Source organism: Ursus arctos, unplaced genomic scaffold, assembly GCF_023065955.2.
Source record: "Ursus arctos isolate Adak ecotype North America unplaced genomic scaffold, UrsArc2.0 scaffold_7, whole genome shotgun sequence".
Lineage (NCBI taxonomy): Eukaryota > Metazoa > Chordata > Mammalia > Carnivora > Ursidae > Ursus > Ursus arctos.
The window spans coordinates 56,110,737-56,132,687 of NW_026623089.1; the positions used below are offsets into that span (position 1 = coordinate 56,110,737).

General features: G+C 37.1%; 1 protein-coding gene across 3 annotated transcripts in view; it reads left to right on the forward strand.

The window, feature by feature from the left end:
• DNAJC12 (DnaJ heat shock protein family (Hsp40) member C12) overlaps positions 1 to 21,951 on the forward strand; it is a 48,369-nt gene that overhangs the window by 987 nt on the left and 25,431 nt on the right. For 2 of the 3 annotated variants that reach the window (XM_044386112.3, XM_026504312.4), the window contains exons 1-2: positions 4,983 to 5,218; positions 17,726 to 17,804. In XM_044386112.3, the coding sequence (XP_044242047.1) occupies positions 5,141 to 5,218; positions 17,726 to 17,804 (157 nt within the window). In that variant the 5' untranslated portion in view covers positions 4,983 to 5,140. Of the gene's footprint in view, positions 1 to 4,982; positions 5,219 to 17,725; positions 17,805 to 21,951 lie in introns of those variants that run through there. The other variant, XM_044386111.3, reaches the window with a different exon arrangement.

The following is a 21,951-nucleotide window of genomic DNA, read 5'->3' on the forward strand; positions in this document are numbered from 1 at the left end:
AAAAGCCTCTCTTCTGTACCTACCCAGCTCCCTCCCTAAGGAAAAAAAAAAAAAAAACCAGCCTTTTAAAGAAAAAATTATAGGTGCGAATGTACGCATTATTAAAAAGTACACAAAAGTGATAATGCCATAATCCTCTCCTCAAACTTCATTTTTCATTTGATAATCCATCTTGAAGATCTTTCCATACTTGCACAGAAGGAGCTATCTTACACTGTTTTTAATGGCTGTAACAGTAGTTTATTCCGCAAATACCATAATTTATTCACCTACTGCTATCTTCTCTGTTCCATTGAGGGACATTCTGGTTGTTTCTGATTTTTTTCTCTTGCAAAGAATGTTGCAATCATCGCCTTGAACATATTTTGGTGTAAATCCACAGGGTAAGTTCATAGAGACAAAGTTGCCTGCTTAAGGAGATACAGCTCTATAAAAGTTAATAATACTACCAAGTTGCTAAATTGTGCCAATTTACAGTGTTATCGAATAAGGTATGAAGGTGTTTACTTCCTCATTTGTGCTCTAGTGTTGGGTATTTTCAAACTTCAGAAAATTATACTTCTCTGAAAGGTGAACAATTTGTTTTCTTTTGATTAGCAGTTTCATAGTCATAAATGAGGTTGCACTCCCATGTGTATTGGCATCTATATTTCTGAAAGTAGCCATATTCTTGGCCCAATTTTCTACAGAGTTGTTAATTTCTTTCTTACTGGTTTGTCCACACTTTTTGTAAATTAAGGAAGTTAGTCTTTTGTCTATTATGGGAATTTTGAACATGTTCTCATAGTACATTATTAACCTTCTGATTTCGTTTTAGGTTTTTTTTGTTTTTGTCTTTTGCCACACGGATGCACTTAATATTGATAAACTCACGTTGGGGGGCCTGGGTGGCTTGGTTGGTTAAGGCGTCTGACTCTTTTTTTTTTTTTTTTTTAAAGATTTTATTTATTTATTTGACAGAGATAGAGACAGCCAGCGAGAGAGGGAACACAAGCAGGGGAGTGGGAGAGGAAGAAGCAGGCTCATAGCAGAAGAGCCCGATGTGGGGCTCGATCCCGTAATGCCGGGATCACGCCCTGAGCCGGAGGCAGACACTTAACCGCTGTGCCACCCAGGCGCCCCAAGGCGTCTGACTCTTGATCTCAGCTTGGGTCTTGATCTCATGGTCTGAGCTCAAGTCTCACGTTGGGCTTCATGCTTGGTGTGGAACCTACTTAAAAAGAAAATTATATACTCATGTTTATTAATTTTTTCTATGGCTTCTGGGTTATTTAATTATATGTAATTTATTTTGGCATAAGGAGGAATGGTTCTAGCTTTATCATTTATCATTTCTCCAAATATTAGCCAGAGGTCCCAACATGATTTTTGTTACTTTTATTGGAATTCCCCAGTGAACATTAAAAACCATACCCTGTGGGGGCGCCTGGGTGGCACAGCGGTTAAGCGTCTGCCTTCGACTCAGGGCGTGATCCCGGCGTTCTGGGATCGAGCCCCACATCAGGCTCCTCTGCTATGAGCCTGCTTCTTCCTCTCCCACTCCCCCTGCTTGTGTTCCCTCTCTCGCTGGCTGTCTCTATCTCTGTCAAATAAATAAATAAAATCTTAAAAAAAAAAAAAACATACCCTGTAATGAGATGCCATGGCAGGAATGGAGGTTTATTTTGAGGAAAGAATAGAAAAAAATAAGTGGTTGGGGCACCTGGGTGGCTCGGTTGTTAAGCGTCTGCCTTCGGCTCAGGTCATGACTCCAGGGTCCTGGAGTCCCATGACTCGAGCCCCTTATTGGGCTACCTGCTCAGTGGGGAACCTGCTTCTCCTTCTCCCTCTACCTGCTGCTCCCCCTACTTGTGCTCTCTTTCTCTCTGACACATAAATAAATAAAATCTTAAAAAAAAAGAAAGTGGCACTCCAACTTTCCTTGAAACATCTGCTTATCTTGTATTATTGCTTTTTCTGAACAATGCCCTGTAAGGGCTGCTTTTATTTATTAAAATAAGTAATGAAAACTTTTCTAAATAATATACAACTTAAAAAAGAGAAAAAATTTATGAAAATGATTTTAAAAGTGAGAATTACTGAAGTAGAATTCCCAAATTGAAGAAGTATTATGTATGTTTAGATATAAGGCAAAATTTTTCCCAAAATCATGCTTTAGAATAAAAGGTAGATGCCTTGTACTTATAAACTTACAATACATTATTCATAATATTTGATTTGAAACATGTAGGTCAAAGTAAATCTTAAAAGTTAAATATTGTGAAGTCATTTGATCATTTTGTATATAACTAAATAATGAAAGTATTATATGTAGGCATTTGATGATTTATATATAATATAGGCACTCTATTTGTATGTAATATATACATATATGAACCCAAACTTATTTTATTTTTTTGAATTGTCTTTTGGTGAAATTTAGAGTTGGCTTTTATTCAGACCTATGGTATTTGGTATTTTAGATCATGACTTTAGTTTGGATATAGAAGTGCAATACTTTACCCTTAAAAGAAGTTCTGAAGTATAAACATCATTTAGGAATAAGAAGCAGGGTTCGGCGCTGTTTACCTTGCATTATGATTCCTGTGAGCAAGGAGTCTTTCCGAAGATACAACAACTGCACCTACCAATCAGAAGGGATCGTAGCTGAGACACCTGTGAGAGGGGACACCCTGTGATGGCAGCATTCATTTTATTCTTCTCTGTCAACTGTACAGCACAATGTTAGCTTCCCAGGATGAGTGAACTGGTTAATTACACAGCCACAGTAGGGTGTGCAACAAACCAACCAAACCAAATGAAGAACAAACCCTCCGAACTGTCATCTCTATTAAGGCAGTAAATAGCAGTGTGCTGTTCGGCATTTTGCAGTTTTTACTGACTTGTTTTTTATTGCTCCTTTTTTTTTTAAAGATTTTATTTATTTTTTTTGACAGAGATAGAGACAGCCAGCAAGAGAGGGAACACAGTCAGGGGGAGTGGGAGAGGAAGAAGCAGGCTCATAGCGGAGGAGCCTGACGTGGGGCTCGATCCCATAACACCGGGATCACGCCCTGAGCCGAAGGCAGATGCTTAACCGCTGTGCCACCCAGGCGCCCCTTATTGCTCCTTTTTAAATTACAAGAATAATATATGTTCATCTTAGCAAACATAGATGAGTAAAAAGGATAAAATGTAAACCATCTGTGACCCCATTATCTAGTGATAAGTGGTCTGTTTTGGTATATATGCTTTTTCGTATTTTATAAATCTACATAACATGTATTTATAAAACTGGCATTGTGCTATACATATTTTACATTTTAAATTTTATATTTTTTACATCTTAAATTGAGATATAACTTAGACCCAGTAACATGTACAGTCTTTGCGCTCAGTGAATTTTGACATAGTACATACTGGCTTGTAACCTTTTCTTCACCAAAAAATGGAGTGTGAACATTTCCCAGGCATTACATATGTTTTTACATCATTTTATTTTTTATTTTTAAAAAGATTTTATTTATTTTTTTGACAGGGAGAGAGCACAAGCCGGGAGAGGTACAGAGGGAGTGGGAGAAGCAGGCTCCTTGCTGAGCAGGGAGCCCAAAGCAGGGCTTGATCTCAGGACCCTGAGATCATGACCTGAGCCAAAGGCAGACGCTTAAATGACTGAGCCACGCAGGTGACACTATATCACATTTTGTTTTTTCCTCTGTCAGACACTTGGGCTGCTTCTACCTTTTAGCTGTTGTGAATAATAATGCTATGAACATGGGTGTACAAATACTTATTCAAGTCCTTGCTTTCAGTTCTTTTGGGTATATACCTAGAAATGGAATTGCTGGATCATATGGTGATTCTGTTTAATTTTTTGAGGACTTGCCACCCTATTTTTCATAGCAGCAACTTTTAAAACAAAATTTTCAGGCCATTTGTCAGTTATTCTGGGGTATTTTGTGATACCCAAGTAGGCCTCCAAATACCCCCAAAGGATGTAAATTTCCTAAAACAAAAATAGCTATACTTTATTTTAAAATTTCATACAGAAATAAGTAAAATTTCATACAGAAATTAAGTAAAATTAAGTAATGTTACCATTTTGTAAAAATGGTGCTTCGATGCTTTATTTCTTTTCTGAAATAAACCGTAAAGCAGGTGCATATAGGTGAGCTCAATGAAAACATTTCTTTTTTCAAGGTGATAATGTTTAAAGGGTTAAGGTGGTTAAAATGTTGCATCCATGACCACTCACCTTCTTCTCTAAATCCTAGACCTGACCTGCATATCCTAGGGCCACAGTGAGCTAAAACACACCCTGAACCCACCTTGGGCTGGACACACGAGTCAGGAGACAGCCAGCTCAGGAGCAAAGTTACAGTGAACCAAACTGGTCATCAACCAGTGATCCTTCTCACGTCCTGTTTTATTTCCTGCATAGTATAAGTCACTATTTTAATTGATCTTGTTTGTTTGCATGTTTCTTGTCTGTTTCCCTCCATCAGAATGTAAGCTCCTCAAGAACTGACTGACTTACCACACCTTTTTCCACAATCACACTGGGACCAAATCAGGTTCTCAATAAATACTTGTGGAATGAATAAATTATCAAATGATTGAAAATTTGCTCTCCTACTCTATTTCCTTCTACTCTTATACTATTTTAAAAAATTATGAAATATTCTAAACACTCAGAAAATCACCCACAACTCAGATTTAACAAAGAGTTTCTAAGAGTTTCATTATATTGCTTCAAATTTTCTTCTATCTCTTAAAAAGAAAAAAGAAAAAGATAAAAATATACAGGAAATGGAGTAATGGCTAATTTGGGGAGTACGTAAAAATGGTCAGTCTTTGTCAACCCATAAAGCGAATGGTTCAAGTGCATTACTTACATAACCTCAAACTACAGATCCCAGGCAGCATTGCAGCGGTTTGGCACGTGGCCTATTCTTTTCTCTTTTGCAAACAGCCAATGAAAGGTAGAGTTTACAAAGGTCTAGGATGACATCTGGTGTATTGACTGTGGCCAGCCTTAAATCTGGTTATTGCCGTTTGAAACGTGCTGCTGAAAACCAGATCTAAAAGGGCTTTTCCGATTAATTCGCAGCTTATTCTGTCTCTTGTTTCAGAGGGAAGAGAAGCTGATTTAGTAATTGAAATGGATGCAATTCTAAGTTACAGGTCCGAAGACACTGAAGATTACTACATGCTACTCGGATGTGATGAACTATCTTCGGTAAGACAGTGGATAATGCTCTTCTTTTTCAAGTTTTTATTGAAGGTTGTAACGTTGAACTTTTAGTCACATTGCCTAAAAACCTAATCTTATGTTTGTTGAAAGCACATTTGGCTTAGAGAAAGTTAAGGATTTAAATCTTGGGTCTTTACTTGGGGAGTGTCCTTTTGCGATTTTATAGATGTTTCTGACTGAATGAATGTGTTCTGGCACATGCCATAGGCTGTATTTCAAATACACTAAAAATATGTATTTGAAATTTTATTGTAATGCTTTTGGCCGTGTTTCACAGAATACATAAGCTATATCTTATTACGGTAATTTATAATAAAATTGAGATGAAATGTAATTTTCTGGTAATTAGTGTTTTTAAAATGTTTAATTAAAATATGTACTTTTATATGAGCAGTTAAATTATATAAACCAAGAAACATCCTTTTATGTTAACATTTTAAATTATGTGAGAGAAATTACTTAAAAGGGTGGCTTCTGAAACAAAATGTGTGAAAACTCTGTCTTTAAAGGGCCACGTAGACAACGATGAAGGTTGTAGAAGTTTTTTAAATTATGGAAAACTCTTTTATAATTCTACTTCCCAAAGGTAACACTATTAATGTTTGGTTTATTTATCTTGTCTTTTTCCTATATATATATATATTTTAGAGACATGTTTGGGAAGATATTATATATTTACTTGTTGATTCCTGCTTTTTACCCACTTAAGGATTTCTCCATGCTGTTAAACACTCCTCATGCATATTTTAACATTGCACATTTCATTTGATTATTGTATCACAATTGATTATTCCCTTATTGTTAAATATTTCATTTATTCCTAGTTTTTCAATGTTTTAAATACTACTGAAATGAATAGGAAGTATATTTCAATTCTATTATTAAATATATTTTATATAATAATTATTAAAATGTTTGATTTTATTACTAAAACAGCTATTAATATTAAAATATTTTAAAGCAAAATATTTTTCTATTTATCTTTGTTTCATAAGGCTGGAGTTTAGTGACAAAATGTGCTTAATTTTGTTTGGAAAATAGAATGTGACGTTGGACATAAAGGATTAAAACCTCTATCTTCATCACACTGAGAAAGTTATCTTAAGTATCTTGTGGTTAATCACACACACACACACACACACACACATGCACACACCATGTTATAATACTCCTTTAGTTGTATATTTCTCCTTTAGGATAATACGTTACTCTTGTTTACTTTGGTGGTGATTTACTTATAGCAATTGAGAAAGCTTATTGACATTTTTACCATCTGTGATATGAATTATACTATTGCCAAATAATTTTTGAAGGAGCTTTTTAAAATCACAGGAACACAATTTAACTTGAAAAGCTTCACAATTTGGATTAAAAAAATATTGTCATGCTAAGTTATAAAGTAAAGGTCATTATATCCCCATAATAAATCTCTAGGCCCTTTTAGTCAGTGTTTTATAGTTACGTTATTGTTTCCTCAGACTACAAAGAAGGAGAAGGAGGATAAGTTTTGAATAGACTAAAAAAAATGATCCATCCTATTTTTTATTAATAATGTTTATAACAGTCTCTTTCATTATAGCCAGCAATTTTGTTACCAGTTATAGTCATACTTCCCTGTATGTACTGTGGCATAGATTAGAAGGAGAATAAAAGCATTGTCTTGCCATTCTTTCTTTACTGGTACTGTTAGTGACGTAGCATGTTGAGATTACAATATTTATTTAAAATGAAATGATCTGTCACAATTTTGTCAATTCTTTTTATATGTATCTTTCCCCTCTTTTCGTATATATCTTTCCCATTTAAAAAAATACATGTATTTTTTTATTTGTAAGTAATCTCCACACCTAGTGTGGGGCTTGAATTCACAATCCCAAGATCAAGAGTCACATGCTCTACCGACTGAGCCAGCAAGGCACCCCTAAAAATATTTTAATTCAATTTTTTTGGTATTTAGTGTGACGTTTCCTTTACTTGATTTGTATTGGACGGATTTCTTTTACTTCAAATCTTCCTTGATTTGATGCTTTAAAAAGTCGACCAGAACTGTTCATACTCAAAAGCAATTTAATATTTTGATTCTATTTATAACAACTGTGTTGACACACACACACATATAATTCTTTTGCTTTAGTATATAGTTCTTACAATTTAAAGCTTCTGTTGAAAATTTCAAAGCAACTTAATATTTTGATTCTATTTATAACAACTGTGTTGACACACACACACACACACATATAATTCTTTTGCTTTAGTATATAGTTCTTACAATTTAAAGCTTCTGTTGAAAATTAATGAAATGACATACATAAACCCCGGGAGGATTTCCACACTGTTGAGGAGAAAACAGCATACCCTCATTTCAAAAACACTTACTGAAGGTTGATTCCAAGTTAGTCAGCTTTTTTATCTTGAATCAGATTTTACATAAAAGACACATGTTATGAAATCTTCTAAAGTCCTTATTAATGCATACACCACACCCTAGTGGTATGAGGCATCCTCTCTGGTTTATATCTTACTTGATTTGGTCACCATTTCAATAGTATTGATAAGAAGGCATCCTGATTTCAAGAATTCACAGACTTGAAAATTGAGCATAAACTTGATAAATGGAGACAGCTATTTTTTTTTTTTTTTTTTTTTTTAATGATTTTTTATTATATTATGTTAGTCACCGTACAGTACATCCCCGGTTTCCGATGTAAAGTTCGATGATTCATTAGTTCTGTATAACACCCAGTGCACCATGCAATACGTGCCCTCCTTACTACCCATCACCGGTCTATCCCATCCCCCACCCCCCTCCCCTCTGAAGTCCTCAGTTTGTTTCTCATAGTCCATAGTCTCTCATGTTTCATTCCCCCTTCTGATTACCCCCCCTTTCTTTATCCCTTTCTTCCCCTACTGATCATCCTAGTTCTTATGTTCCATAGATGAGAGAAATCATATGATAGTTGTCTTTCTCTGCTTGACTTATTTCACTTAGCATTATCTCCTCCAGTGCTGTCCATGTTGTAGCAAATGTTGAGAACTCGTTCTTTCTGATAGCTGAGTAATATTCCATCGTATATATGGACCACAACTTCTTAATCCAGTCATCTGTTGAAGGGCATCTCGGCTCCTTCCACGATTTAGCTATTGTGGACATTGCTGCTATGAACATTGGGGCGCATATGGCCCTTCTCTTCACTACGTCTGTATCTTTGGGGTAAATACCCAGTAGTGCAATGGCTGGATCATAGGGTAGCTCAATTTTTAACTTTTTAAGGGACCTCCACACTGTTTTCCAGAGTGGCTGTACCAACTTGCATTCCCACCAACAATGTAGGAGGGATCCCCTTTCTCCACATCCTCTCCAACAATTGTTGTTTCTTGCCTTGTCTATTTTTGCCATTCTAACTGGCGTAAGGTGGTATCTCAGTGTGGTTTTGATTTGAATTTCCTTGATGGCTAATGATTTTGAACATTTTTTCATGTGTCTGTTAGCCATTTGTATGTCTTCATTGGAAAAGTGTCTGTTCATTTCTTCTGCCCATTTTTTGATTTGTTTATTTGTTTCTCGTGTATTGAGTTTGAGAAGTTCTTTGTAGATCTTGGATACCAGTCCTTTATCTGTAGTGTCATTTGCAAATATATTCTCCCATTCCGTGGGCTGCCTCTTAGTTTTTCTGACTGTTTCCTTGGATGTGCAGAAACTTTTAATCTTGATGAAGTCCCATAAATTCATTTTATCTTTTGTTTCTCTTGCCTTTGGGGATGTGTCATGAAAAAGGTTGCTTTGGCCGATGTCGTAGAGGTTGTTGCCTATGTTCTCCTCTAGAATTTTGATGGATTCCTGTCTCACATCGAGGTCTTTCATCCATTTGGAGTTTATTTTTGTGTATGGTGTGAGATAGTGGTCAAGTTTCATTCTCTTGCATGTAGCTGTCCAATTTTCCCAGCACCATTTATTGAAGAGACTATCTTTTTCCCACCGGATGTTTTTTCCTGCTTTATCAAATATTAGTTGCCCAAAGAGCCGAGGGTCCATTTCTGGGCTCTCTATTCTGTTCCATTGGTCTATGTGTCTGTTTTTGTGCCAGTACCATGCTGTCTTTGTGATCACAGCTTTGTAGTACAGCTCGAAATCCGGCATTGTGATGCCCCCAGCTTTGTTTTTCCTTTTCAACAGTTCCTTGGAGATTCGGGGCCTTTTCTGTTTCCATACAAATTTAAGGACTGTTTGTTCCAGTTCTTTGAAAAATGTCCTTGGTATTTTGATCGGGATAGCATTGAAAGTGTAGATTGCTCTGGGTAGCATGGACATTTTAACTATGTTAATTCTTCCGATCCATGAGCATGGAATATCTTTCCATCTTTTTATGTCTTCCTCAATGTCTTTCAAGAGTGATTTATAGTTTCTAGAATATAGGTCCTTTACGTCTCTGGTTAAGTTAATTCCAAGGTAACGTATGGTTTTTGGTGCTATTGTAAATGGGATGGATTCCCTAATTTCTCTTTCTTCGGTCTCGTTATTCGTGTATAGAAATGCAACTGATTTCTGAGCATTTATTTTGTATCCTGCCACGTTACTGAATTGCTCTATAACTTCTAATAGTTTGGGAGTGGCTTCTTTTGGGTTTTCCATATAGAGTATCATGTCATCTGCGAAGAGAGACATTTTGACTTCTTCTTTGCCAATTTGAATACCTTTGATCCCTTTTTGTCGTCTGATTGCTGTTGCAAGGACTTCTAGTACTATGTTGAATAATAGTGGCGAGAGTGGGCATCCTTGTCGTGTTCCTGATCTTAAGGGAAAGGCTTCCAGCTTTTCCCCATTGAGAATAATATTTGCAGTAGGCTTTTCATAGATGGCTTTTATGAGATTGAGAAACGTACCTTCTATTCCTACACTCTGAAGGGTTTTAATCAGGAAAGGATGCTGTATTTTGTCAAATGCTTTTTCGGCATCGATTGAGAGGATCATATGGTTCCTGAGTCTTTTCTTGTTGATATGATGTATCACGCTGATTGATTTGCGATGGAGACAGCTATTTTTTGTTTCTAGTTCTTTCTTATTGACTTCAGACCACCTGGGTTTAAATCTTACCATTTACTAGCTATGTGACCTTGGGAAATGGTTTAACTTTTCTATGTCTTTGTTTCCTAATCTGCAAATGAGGGTAATAATAGTACCCAACTCATAGAGTTGTGTGGGGATTAAATAAGACATGTTGAATAAAGTGCTTAGAACAGTGCCTGGCACAAACATGGGCTTGTTTTGGCCTCACAGTAATACTGTACACTTGGAACTTTGTAAATTTAGACTACTCCATAATTGACATTACTTTTTAAAATATTTTATTTTGAAAATTTTTTTCCTTTTTTTTTTTTTTTTTTTGAGTAAGTTCTATGCCCAACCTGGGGGCTTGAACTTATGACCCCAAGATCAAAAGTCATATGCTCTACCAACTGAGCCAGTCGGTTGCCCCAAAATGATCTTTTTTTAAAAAAAGATTTTATTTATTTATTTATTTTTTTAAGATTTTATTTATTTATTCGACAGAGATAGAGACAGCCAGCGAGAGAGGGAACACAAGCAGGGGGAGTGGGAGAGGAAGAAGCAGGCCCATAGCGGAAGAGCCTGATGTGGGGCTTGATCCCACAATGCCGGGATCACGCCCTGAGCCGAAGGCAGACGCTTAACCGCTGTGCCACCCAGGCGCCCCCAAAAAGATTTTATTTTTAAGTAATATCTACACACAATGTGGGAGAGTCCCATGCTCCACTGACTGAACCAGCCAGGCACCCTCTGAAATGATTTTTTCTTTTTTAAATATTTTCTTTATTTTTTTTAATGATTTTATTTATTTATTTGTCAGAGAGAGAGTTCAAGCAGGGAGAGCAGCAGGCAGAGGGAGAAGCAGCCCCCCCCCCCCCCCCCCCCCGCAGGGAGCCTGATATGGGTCTTGATCCCAGGACTCTGGGATCATGACCTGAGCCAAGAGGCAGATTCTTAACAGACTGAGCCACCCAGGCGTCCCAGGACACAAAACTTAAGGAGGCACTAACTCTCAGAGTTGTGCAAGTGCAGAAACCTGAGAGAGAGAGAGTACCTCCTTAAACCTAGGCATCCTGCTTGTCTCACCCTGGTGCTGGCCCTGAGATAGCAAACATTTTACTTTATTTTTATTTTAATTTTTATTTTATTTATTTATTTATTTATTTATTTATTTATTTATATTTTATTTTTTAAAAAGTAGGCTCCATGCCCAGTGTGGAGCCCAATGCAAGGCTTGAACTCATGACCCCGAGATCAAGACTCAAACAGAGATGAAGAGAATGATTCCCAACTGACTGAGCCACCCAGACATCTGCCACCCCTTTTTTTTGAGCTAGCAAACATTTTAGATTTTGCAGGACTTATGATCTCTGTCACGGCTATTCAGCTCTGCCAGTGCAAGAAAGTAGCCATAGATCATATGTGAAATGAATGACAATGGCTATCTTCCAATAAAATTTTATTTAAAAAACAGGTGTCAGGCCAGATTTGGCCTTTGGGCCAGAGTTAGTCAACCTCTAATCTAAAGGATAATTCTCATTCTAACTTTATCAGTTTTTCTACTAATGTCCTTTTTCTCTTCCAAGATCCAAGCCAGAATTCTTTATTACACTTAGTTGTCTTGTTCCCTTAGTTCCTCCACAGTGATAATTTCTCACACCTTCCTTGTTTCTCATGACCTGGACACTTTGAAAAGTAATGGTCAGTTATTTTATAGAATGTCCCTCAATTTTGGTTTGTTTCAGATTTTCTCTTGATTCGACTGAGGTTATGTGTTTTTGGAAAGAACACAGCTGAAGTGATATTGTACATTTTTTAGTATATTACTTCAGGGCTACATGCTGCTGCTAAGTCTTACTGACCTGAACACATAGTTAAGGCGCTGTCTGTCAGGTTTCTTCTGCCAGGTTTTTGCATTGTAGAGTGACTAGTTTCCCTTGTGTAATTAACAAATATTTTTGGCGAAGATTCTTTGAGACTATAGTGTGTCTCCTCAGACTTTCACCCATTGATTTTAGCATCCTTTGGTGAATCTTGCCTGTAACAGTTATTACTATGGTGTTTGTCTAATGGTGACTTTCTATTTTCCTCATTCATTTTATGTTTATTACTCAGAATTCTTCCATAAAGAAAAGTTATCCTTTCTGCCATATTTATTTATTTATTTAACTATTTCTGTCACTATGGATTAATAGTTATTGCATTTTATGGATTATAACACAATACTACCATTATTTATTTTGTGGCTCAAATAATTTCTCTGGCTCATGTTTTAATTATCATTTGATTAGAATGATGTAGGGAAATAAATCATGGGATTTATTTCAGGGATATTGTTAACATTTGGAGTTTTATGGGAAAAATCCAGTTTCATGATTCAATTCAATTGAATGAATTGAAATGATGGATACTAATTTTTTTCTCTTAAAATGTTTTTATTATGAAAAATACAAAAAATACAAAAGTAGAATAGAAACAATGAGTCTTCACAGATACTCAGCTCAGTTACCAATGGATACTAATTAACTCACTTATTGAAATGGGTCTTGTCTTTTCCATAGCATATCAGTTTCCGTTACTATACTCAGTTCATTCTTTTAATGAATAAATCACAATTTCCAGAAGGCTCCTATTATGTTATAATCATGTTATTTAAAGCACATCTGTCAGTCAATAATCAAGTATTTATTCAACACTTGCAGTCGGGCCAGTACTGGAAGTGGTGGGTAAAACAAAACAAAACAAAACAAAACAAAAAGGTGAGAAATAGTGCACGTGTATAAGAAACTTGGCATCCAGCTGAGAAGCCAATAATACAAAGGAAACAATTTGAGAAAAAATAAGTGCTGGGCTATGTGGTACTATTCATAAGTGCAACAAGAATTAAAAGAAGAATATCTGAAAAGGTTTCAGAGGAGAGATGAGGCTTGACATGATCTTACTAGGTCAAAATTTAGACACATGGAAGGAGAGACAGAGGGCATTTTTGTGGCCAGGGAGATATGGAGAAGATCCATCCTAGTGGGAACCAGATTAGTGCCTATGGCACAACAGAGTATTTCCTGACACAAATCAAAATGTTGTGCTAATAGGCTATGGAAAAGATAAGTTTTTAAGTTTTAAAACTTAATTTCTAAAACGAATATATTTTCAATAAGGAAATGTGGAGTATGAAGACACAATGGAGAAAAAAGTTAACTTAATGCTTAAAATCTGGGAGTATGACATATGCATGTGTGCACATATGCTGTATTTATTTTTTTTTAAGATCTTATTATTATTATTATTATTATTTTTTTTTTTTTTGGAGAGAGTGGAGGGGCAGGGGCAGAGAGAGAGGGAGAGAGAAACTCAAGCAGACTCCACGCTGAGCATGGACCCCGAGGTGAGGCTTGATCTCATGACCCCGAGATCATGACCTGAGCAGAAACCAAGAGTCAGATGCTTAACTGACTGAGCCACTCTGGTGCCCCTATTTATGTGTTATGTAAGTACATGCACATATGTGTAAATATATTTCTTAAAGATTTATTTATTAATTTGAGAGAGAGAGAGAGCATGCGCATGAGTAGGGGGAGGAGCAGAGGGAGAGGGAGAGAGAAGCAGACTCCCTGCTAAGCAAGGGGACCGATGTGGGGTGGGGAGCTCAATCCCACCACCCTGAGATCAGGACCTGAGCTGAAATCAAGAGCTGGATGCTTAATTGACTGAGCCGCCTAGGTGCCCCATGTGTAAATATTTGTAAGTGCATTTCCATATGTATTTGGGGTCAGACTACCTTCCTTCAAATCCTGGCTCTGCCACTAGGTGTGTGGCCTTGGGGCAATTACTTAACTTTTCTATTTCTTGGTTTCCTAATCTGTAAAATGGGAAAAATAATGGTACCCACCTCACGGAGATCATGACCCGAGCAGAAACCAAAAGTCAGATGCTTAACTGACTAAGTTACTCAGGCACCCCTATTTATGTGTTATGTAAGTACACACACATATGTGTAAATATGTTTTTTAAAGACTTATTAATTTGAGAGTTGTGGGAATTAAATGAGATGTTACATGCATAGTGCTTATAGCAATGCCTGGCATATAGTAATTCTCAATAATCTTAGTTACGGGCACCTGGGTGGCTCAGTTGGTGGTTAAGTGTTTGCCTTTGGCTCAGGTCATGATCCCAGGGTTCTGGGATCAAGCCCTGTGTTGGGCTCCTTGCTCAGGAGGGAGCTGCTTCTCCCTCTGCCTGCCACTCCCCCTGTTTGTGCTTTCTCGCTCTCTCTCTCTGTCAAATAAATAAATAAAATCTTAAAAAAAAATCTTAGCTATTATTATTATTGTTATTATCTATATACGCATATACATATATATATTACATAATCCCTTTTAAGGTAAAACATTATGGTTTTATGCTGCATATAATGTTTTGTAGTTTACATTTCCTTATAGAAATACATTACATAATTTTTCTCAGATTAATTGAAAGTCTTCTACTACAAGATGATTTTTTAATGACTGCAAAATATCTCAGCCTATAGCAATATTTCAATTAACTTTAATATCTTATTACTGGACACATACGTTTTTGTTTAAAATTTATAATATTTTGTTCATTGAACCTTCTTTTAACTAAATAATTTTCCCACATCTGACTATCTCCTTAGGCAAATTTCTAGAATTGGAATTGTTACATCAAAGAGTGAAAAAATTATAGGCTTTTCATATATATATAAAATTCTATCACTCTTTGATATATATGTATACACACATACATACACACATACCTAGATATTTCCAGGAAATTTGCATCCTCACTGGGAGAGCATGAAAATGTTCTCTTCTTTGCATCCTCAATGACACTGTTCATTATCATGCCTTGGATGTTTTTGATTTATTTGATTTTGAGTAAAGTCGAGCATTTGTTTGTATGCTTATTGGCCAGCATAATAGGCAGTTTTCCAGACCATTGAACATTGGATCAGGAAGGTAGGGTTCAGTGGACCTTGACATGAGGGCCTCACTTGTCCATGGGCTGCAGTTGGCACAGGCACATGGGATGGGGATGCCAGGAGATAAAGAGAACATTCTCAAGACAAACTAACCCACCTTATTAGTTAGTTTGCCCAGAACCAGCCCTGCATAGGTAGCTTGTGACAAATTTTGTGACACTAAAACTATAAAGAGTAATGAAAGACAGATATGGAGTATTATTAATTTTTTAAAATACAAAATTATCAAAGTAAAGAAAATATAAAGAAGAAACTAAAAGTCACATACATTAGCACTATTGAAAATGAACCATTTTGATACGTTTGCTTCCATGGGCTAATACTAGAATGTTTCCTAATGGGATAGGAATGAAAAATAAAATAATAACAAAAACCTCCAAATATTCTAACTTTGATAGCTATGTATGATTTTATCTATTTATCTTATTAAAATCTTCATATATATATATATATATATACACACACACACATAAATATGTGTATAAGTGTGTAAAAAATGTGTCTTGAAGGGTGTAACCTGTTATCCTGGGGATGAGGAGTAAAGGGGCTTTTACTTGGGGTCTGTATTGATATAAACTTTTTCAGAGAGAGTGTGAATGTTCATAAGTCACCTAATTAAAAATGCTTACTACTATTAGAATCTTTAGAATTTTAATATTTTAAAATTTAAAAACAAGTCTCATACTCATTTTTCTTTCTTATAGAAGCAGTTTATGGTGACTGATGGTTAAAGGGAACACCCAGGAAGAGGAAACACAATTAATTACAGTTCTTAACAGGAAGTCAATCCCTTCCTGTTATTCCAAGGGATTCTCAGTAGATGCTTAATACGGAAAAGAATAGTTATTAGTCTGGGCACTTAATGCATATGCTTATCTAATACAGCCTGGGTTTATAAATGTGAAGAAATTTTTTTGAGACTTGATTAAGAATGACACAGAGCTGATAAATTTATGTTTTTTCCATGAGTCTTACTGCAATATTGAGCAGAGCTGCTTGAGAATTCATTTCTCAAACAAGATGTAATTTGCTGTCATTAATTAGTGGATAGTAAACATGGAACTTGGTAATAGGTCCCTAAGCCTGAAGAATTCGGCCATATAAACCAGTAGTTAAGATTATTGGATTTGAAGTCCAATTGCTTAGTTAACAAAAAATTCAGCTTTTTTTGGTAACTAGCTAAATGACTTCAGACAAGTTATTTAACCACCGACCTTTGGTTTTAGCTATTATTATTGAGGTCTTACTATGATCAGGCTTTGTGTTAAATGCCCTATTTCTTTCAGCATGCAATGTAAAGATGAGGAAACCGAGGCACAGGGAAGTTAGGTCACTTACCTAAAGTCTCAGCAGAACTGGGATTTAAAACAAAGCAATCAGGGGAGCCTGGGTGGCTCAGTCACTTAAACATCTGTCTTCCACTGGGGTCATGATCATGGGGTCCTGAGATGGAGCCTGCATCAAGCCCCGTATTGAGCCCCTCATGGAGCCCCTCTTGGAGCCCCTCACCAAGCTCTGTATTGGGCTCCCCGCTTGGGGGGCAGTCTGCTTCTCCCTCCCCCTCTGCTCCTCCCCTCCTCTTGTGTTCTCTCTCTTCCTCTCTCTCTCTCTCTCAAATAAATAAATAAATAAATAAATAAATAAATAAATAAAGTCTTTAAAAAAACAAAAAACAAAACAAAAAAACCCCCGCTGAGCCACATAACCACCGTTGCCTCCTGCTGCTGTCATTGGAATTACAATTAACAAAGACAAGTCTTGATGGTTCAGGATAACAAGGATTAGAGGGCTGAGTGAAAGTAAATCACATCAAAATGCCTCTCAAGCTTCAGGTTAGTTTGGGCAGAAATTTCTCTTTTCCCAATCAAAGTCTTTAGGCACACTGTTAGTTAGTAACAAAATTAACAGGCTTGAATTCTGTCCTTTTTAAAAAATTGTGAAAAAAAAATTTTTTTTTTGCGAAATTCTTAATAAAGAAAAAAGGGGGCAAAGGCAGAAAGAGGGAACTTTATAATGGATAATTTATAAACTAGACAGTCATCCTTGAATAATGAATGATGACGAAGCATCTTTTGAAGAACTCAGATGATGAAAAAAATGAATTCAGATGAGTGAACACATCTAAATTTATGTATTCTTAGGATAAACCTACCTATTTTTGACATTTAAATGTATTAGGCTCACAGGTGTCTTGGGCCATCATCTAAATGCAGTAGCAAGTTCAATTGTCTTCACAGACTACTTTTTGGGTAGAAGTTTTTATTGGAGGCTTTCTCAGTTTCATTATAGAGGAAATTATTTCTTGGAGTAAAAAGTCAAAATATATATATAAGGATCAAAAGAAAAAGTTGGGTTGAGTACCGCTGTTTTGAGAAAGAATGACGCCCATCTTCTTCCGTGATGCCATTTAAGTTGGATTCCTCATTTTAAACGTTGATTTTTATTTTAGGTTGAACAAATCATGGCAGAATTTAAAGTCAGAGCCTTGGAATGTCACCCTGACAAGCATCCTGAAAACTCCAAAGCTGGTAAATATTTAATAATGCCTGTTTCCCACAAAAATGAATAACATCTAGAACTAAAAAGCTATTGAATAGTAACTTAATTTCCTTTTGTATGTTGTTCTCACACTTACTCTTTCATTCAATGCCCAAGAATGTTTTTGCATATGGGGTGGTAGGAGGGGAGGGAAATGTGTAGGGTTTTTTCTTCAACAGTATTGAACTTCCATTTTTCATTAGCTTAATGTGCTGCTTCCTGGTTTAAAATTTGTCCATTTAATGCTTTATTTCACTAGCTCTTGAGTGTTAACATGTCTTAAGTATGTTTGTGACCAGGTGATTGTCTTGATGAGAACCTTGCTGTGTTTTCTTCATTCTGGGGAACTGAATATACCTCTAGAACATATGATAATATATTCATACATCTGTTTTTTCTTTATCATAATTTAAGTTCCATTATCATAAATTTTGACTTAAGTGCTTATGTGTATATTAGCTTGAAAAAATACAAACAAGCCAATTACCCTTCCTTGACCGGTCTCCCTCCTGCTCCTCTTCTGTCTCTCTTTCGTTTTAGAGCCAAACTTCCTGAAAAAGGAGTTCACAATTCATATCTCTACTTTCCTTTGCCAATTTTCAATTTATCCCAGTCTGACTTCCTGCTTGCCTTTATTGGAAATGACTCTTGTAAATAGCCACCAAGAACTTCCTGGCTGCCAAATCCAATGGTTACTTTTTAACTCTTACCTTCCTTGTGTTTGCTTCAGAAATGGGCACTGTTGACCCTGTCTCCTTGAAACACTCTTTTCTCTTAGATACTAAGATACACACTCATGCTTTTCCTCCAGCCTCTTGGGCTGCTCTTTCTGTCTCTGTTGTGACGCCTTCTCTTCTGCCCTAAGGTTCCCTCCCAAACTCTCTTCTAGGCTTACTCCCCACTTTCTCTCTGGAGTCTTGTCCAAATCTGTGGTTTCAATTATCTGCTTTTTGTTGATGGCTCTCAAATCAGTCCTTATCTCGATTCTCATTCCCTATCTTTGGACTCTAGTTTTGACAGCTTCTTAGAAATCTCCGTTAGGAGACATTTCAAAGTCACCCCATCAGAAACTGAACTCATTGTTTTCCTCTCATCCTCTCTAAAATCTTGCTCATTTTTCTGTGTTTCCTCGTCTTAATAGATGGCACCACCATCCGTTTAGTTGGTCAAGCAGAAACTTATCTCCGTCCTCTCCCCTATGTTTATTTTTTAAAATTTTTAATTATTTTTTAATTTAATTTAATTTAATTTAATTTAATTTTTTAAAAAGATTTTATTTATTTGACAGAGAGAGACAGCCAGAGAGAGAGAGAACACAAGCAGGGGGAGTGGGAGAGGAAGAAGCAGGCTCCTAGCCGAGAAGCCTGATGTGGGGCTCGATCCCAGAACGCTGGGATCAGGCCCTGAGCCAAAGGCAGCCGCTTAACGACTGAGCCACCCAGGCGCCCCTATTTTTTAAAGATTGTATTTATTTATTTGACAGAGAGAAAGAGAGACAGAGAGAGAGAGAACACAAGCAGGGGGAGTGGGAGAGGGAGAAGCAGGCTTCCCGCTGAGCGGGGGAGCCCAACTTGGGGCTCGATCCCAGGACACTGGGATCATGACCTGAGCTGAAGGCAGACACTTAAGGACTGAGCCACCCAGGGGCCCCTCCCCTATATTTATATTTGGTCAATTACCAGATGCTGGTGATTTACCCTCCACATTTCTCTCCTGGAGGTCATCTTCCCTCCATCTTCACAGCCCCTAGAGTAGTAAGTCACCATCATTTCGTGCCTGGATCCCCATAATACTCCTTTAATTGCTTCACACCACAGGTGGTGGATTTCTTTTTAATTATGAAAAAAATTAATATGTACAATAAGGTATAAGAATACTATAGCAAATGCCCATATATGTACACGTAACTTAAAACTTTACCAATGCAGGGGCACCTGGGTGGCTCAGTTGGTTCAGCGTCTGACTCTTGGTTTAGGCTCAGGTCATGATCTCAGGGTCATGGAATCGAACCCTGTTTTGGGGTCTGTGCTTAGTGTGGAGCCTGCTTAGGATTCTCTCTTTCCTTCTCCCTCTGCCCCTCCCCACTTGCATGTGCGCACTTGCGTTCTCTCTTTCTAAAAAAACAAACAAGTAAACAAAAAATTTACCAATGCATTTGAAGACTTTTGTGTATTTCTACCCTGATTTTATCTTCAGCGTATGTAATCCTATCTTAAATTAGATGATTATATTTACTATATGTGCATACTATAGGTTTGTGTGCAGTGTGCATATGCATATGACTTTTCTATAAGGAAAATATTATGATTAAGACCTGTCTTAATCCGCATTGCACAAATGATAAAACCCAAACTCCTCTTCATTAAAAAAAATTTCCCTTATACTAAAGCTCTTTATTAATTTTCCCTAGAAATCATCAATCCCTTTGATTTCTGTAACCAGGTCATTTTCCAACATATAAAGTCATTTTTTTGTTAGACTTAACTATTACTTTTGCTCATTTGATTTTTACCCTTTTTATTAAGGCATGATTTGTTTAAGGCAATGGGAACAAATCGTAAGTATAAACTTGATACATTTGTGTCTATGTATAACCATTTTAACTATTGCTCAGAGGAAAATACAGAACATTTCCGGTACCCCAGAAGTCCCTTTTTACATCCTGTTTGAAGTCAGCATCCTTTCCCATTTTTGGATTTGTATTATCATTGATTACTTTTGTGTGGCTTTGAATTTCACATAAATGGAATCATACAGTCCTCCTTTGAGTGTGGCTTCTTTTGCTTTACATTATGTCGTGATATTTGCCCATTTTGTACATGTAACAATAGTTCATTCTTTGTCATTGCTGGGCCTTTAGGTACAAGCCCCTTCATGTGCTCCCTGCCCCTCCCCATCTCTCCATTTTCATCTTCTGTCCACCACCATGCCCACTATTCCATGTTTCTGACTCATAGCACTGCCTTAGTTCCTTAATACACCCTGTTTTCTACTCTTCAGACCTCAGATCTTTTTTTTTTTTAGAGAGAGAGAGCAGGTGGGGGTGGGGGGTGGGCGGGAGGGGCAGAGGGAGAGAGAATCTTAAGCAGGCTCCAGCCCAGGGCAGAGCCTGGTGTGGGATCCCATGACCCTGAGATCATGACCTGAGCAGAAATCAAGAGTTGGATGCTTAACCAACCACCTGAGCCACCCAGGTGCCCCTATACTTCAGACCTTTGTGCCTGCTGCTTCCTCTGTCTGGCTCCCTCTGAAGCCCGCACACCTCTCTGCTTTGCTTTGACTGGTTAGGTCACTCCTGCGTCAGGTTTCAGCTTAGCCATCACTTCCTCTGGGAAGTCATGTGTGCCCCACCCACTCAGAGCACCCTATACATCAGACAAAAAACTGAGTATCACACCATCTCCTTGTTGCCTGTTTGCTTGTCGGTCATACTGAAAGCTCAGTGAGACAGGCTTCGTGCTATCTTGTTCACAGTAATACCCCCACACCTCACGTAGCACCTACCATGGAGGACGCTTACTTTGTGCAAATCATTTATTGAATGACTGAATGAATAAATTCATGAACATTTCTTTAGGAGACATATTCATTACCTCTTTGAACTAGAGTTACTACTGAGATTGATGTCCAGGGGCACCTGGGTGGCTCAGTGGGTTGAGCGACCAACTCTTGATTTTGGCTCAGGTTATGATCTCAGAGTCCTGGGATTGAGTTCGTGTGGGGTTCTGAGCTCAGGTGGGGAGTCTGCTTGAGGATTCTCTCTCTCCCTCTTCCTCAGCCCCTCCTCCAGCTCACAGTGTCTCTCTTGGATAAATAAATAAACCTTAAAAAAAAAAAAGATAGATGTCCTAACATAAAAGTATAAAAATTTAATAAACACTTAAAAACAACCACCACCCCAGGTTATGCTTTAACTAGGTTTTTTTCCAGTAAAGCATGGCTTTGAGTTGTTTCTCTGTCCCTGGCAAACAATTTCTATTTGGGATACACGGTGCATCACTGTGCAATCATTGCCATTTCTGGTTACCATAGTGATGGGAGTTTTCACGTATGGGCTACCTTGAGGCTTCTTGTTCAGAGAAACACTGAACTGTAAATATTGTTTAAAATGAAAGGTACACAGACATCAATATCTTC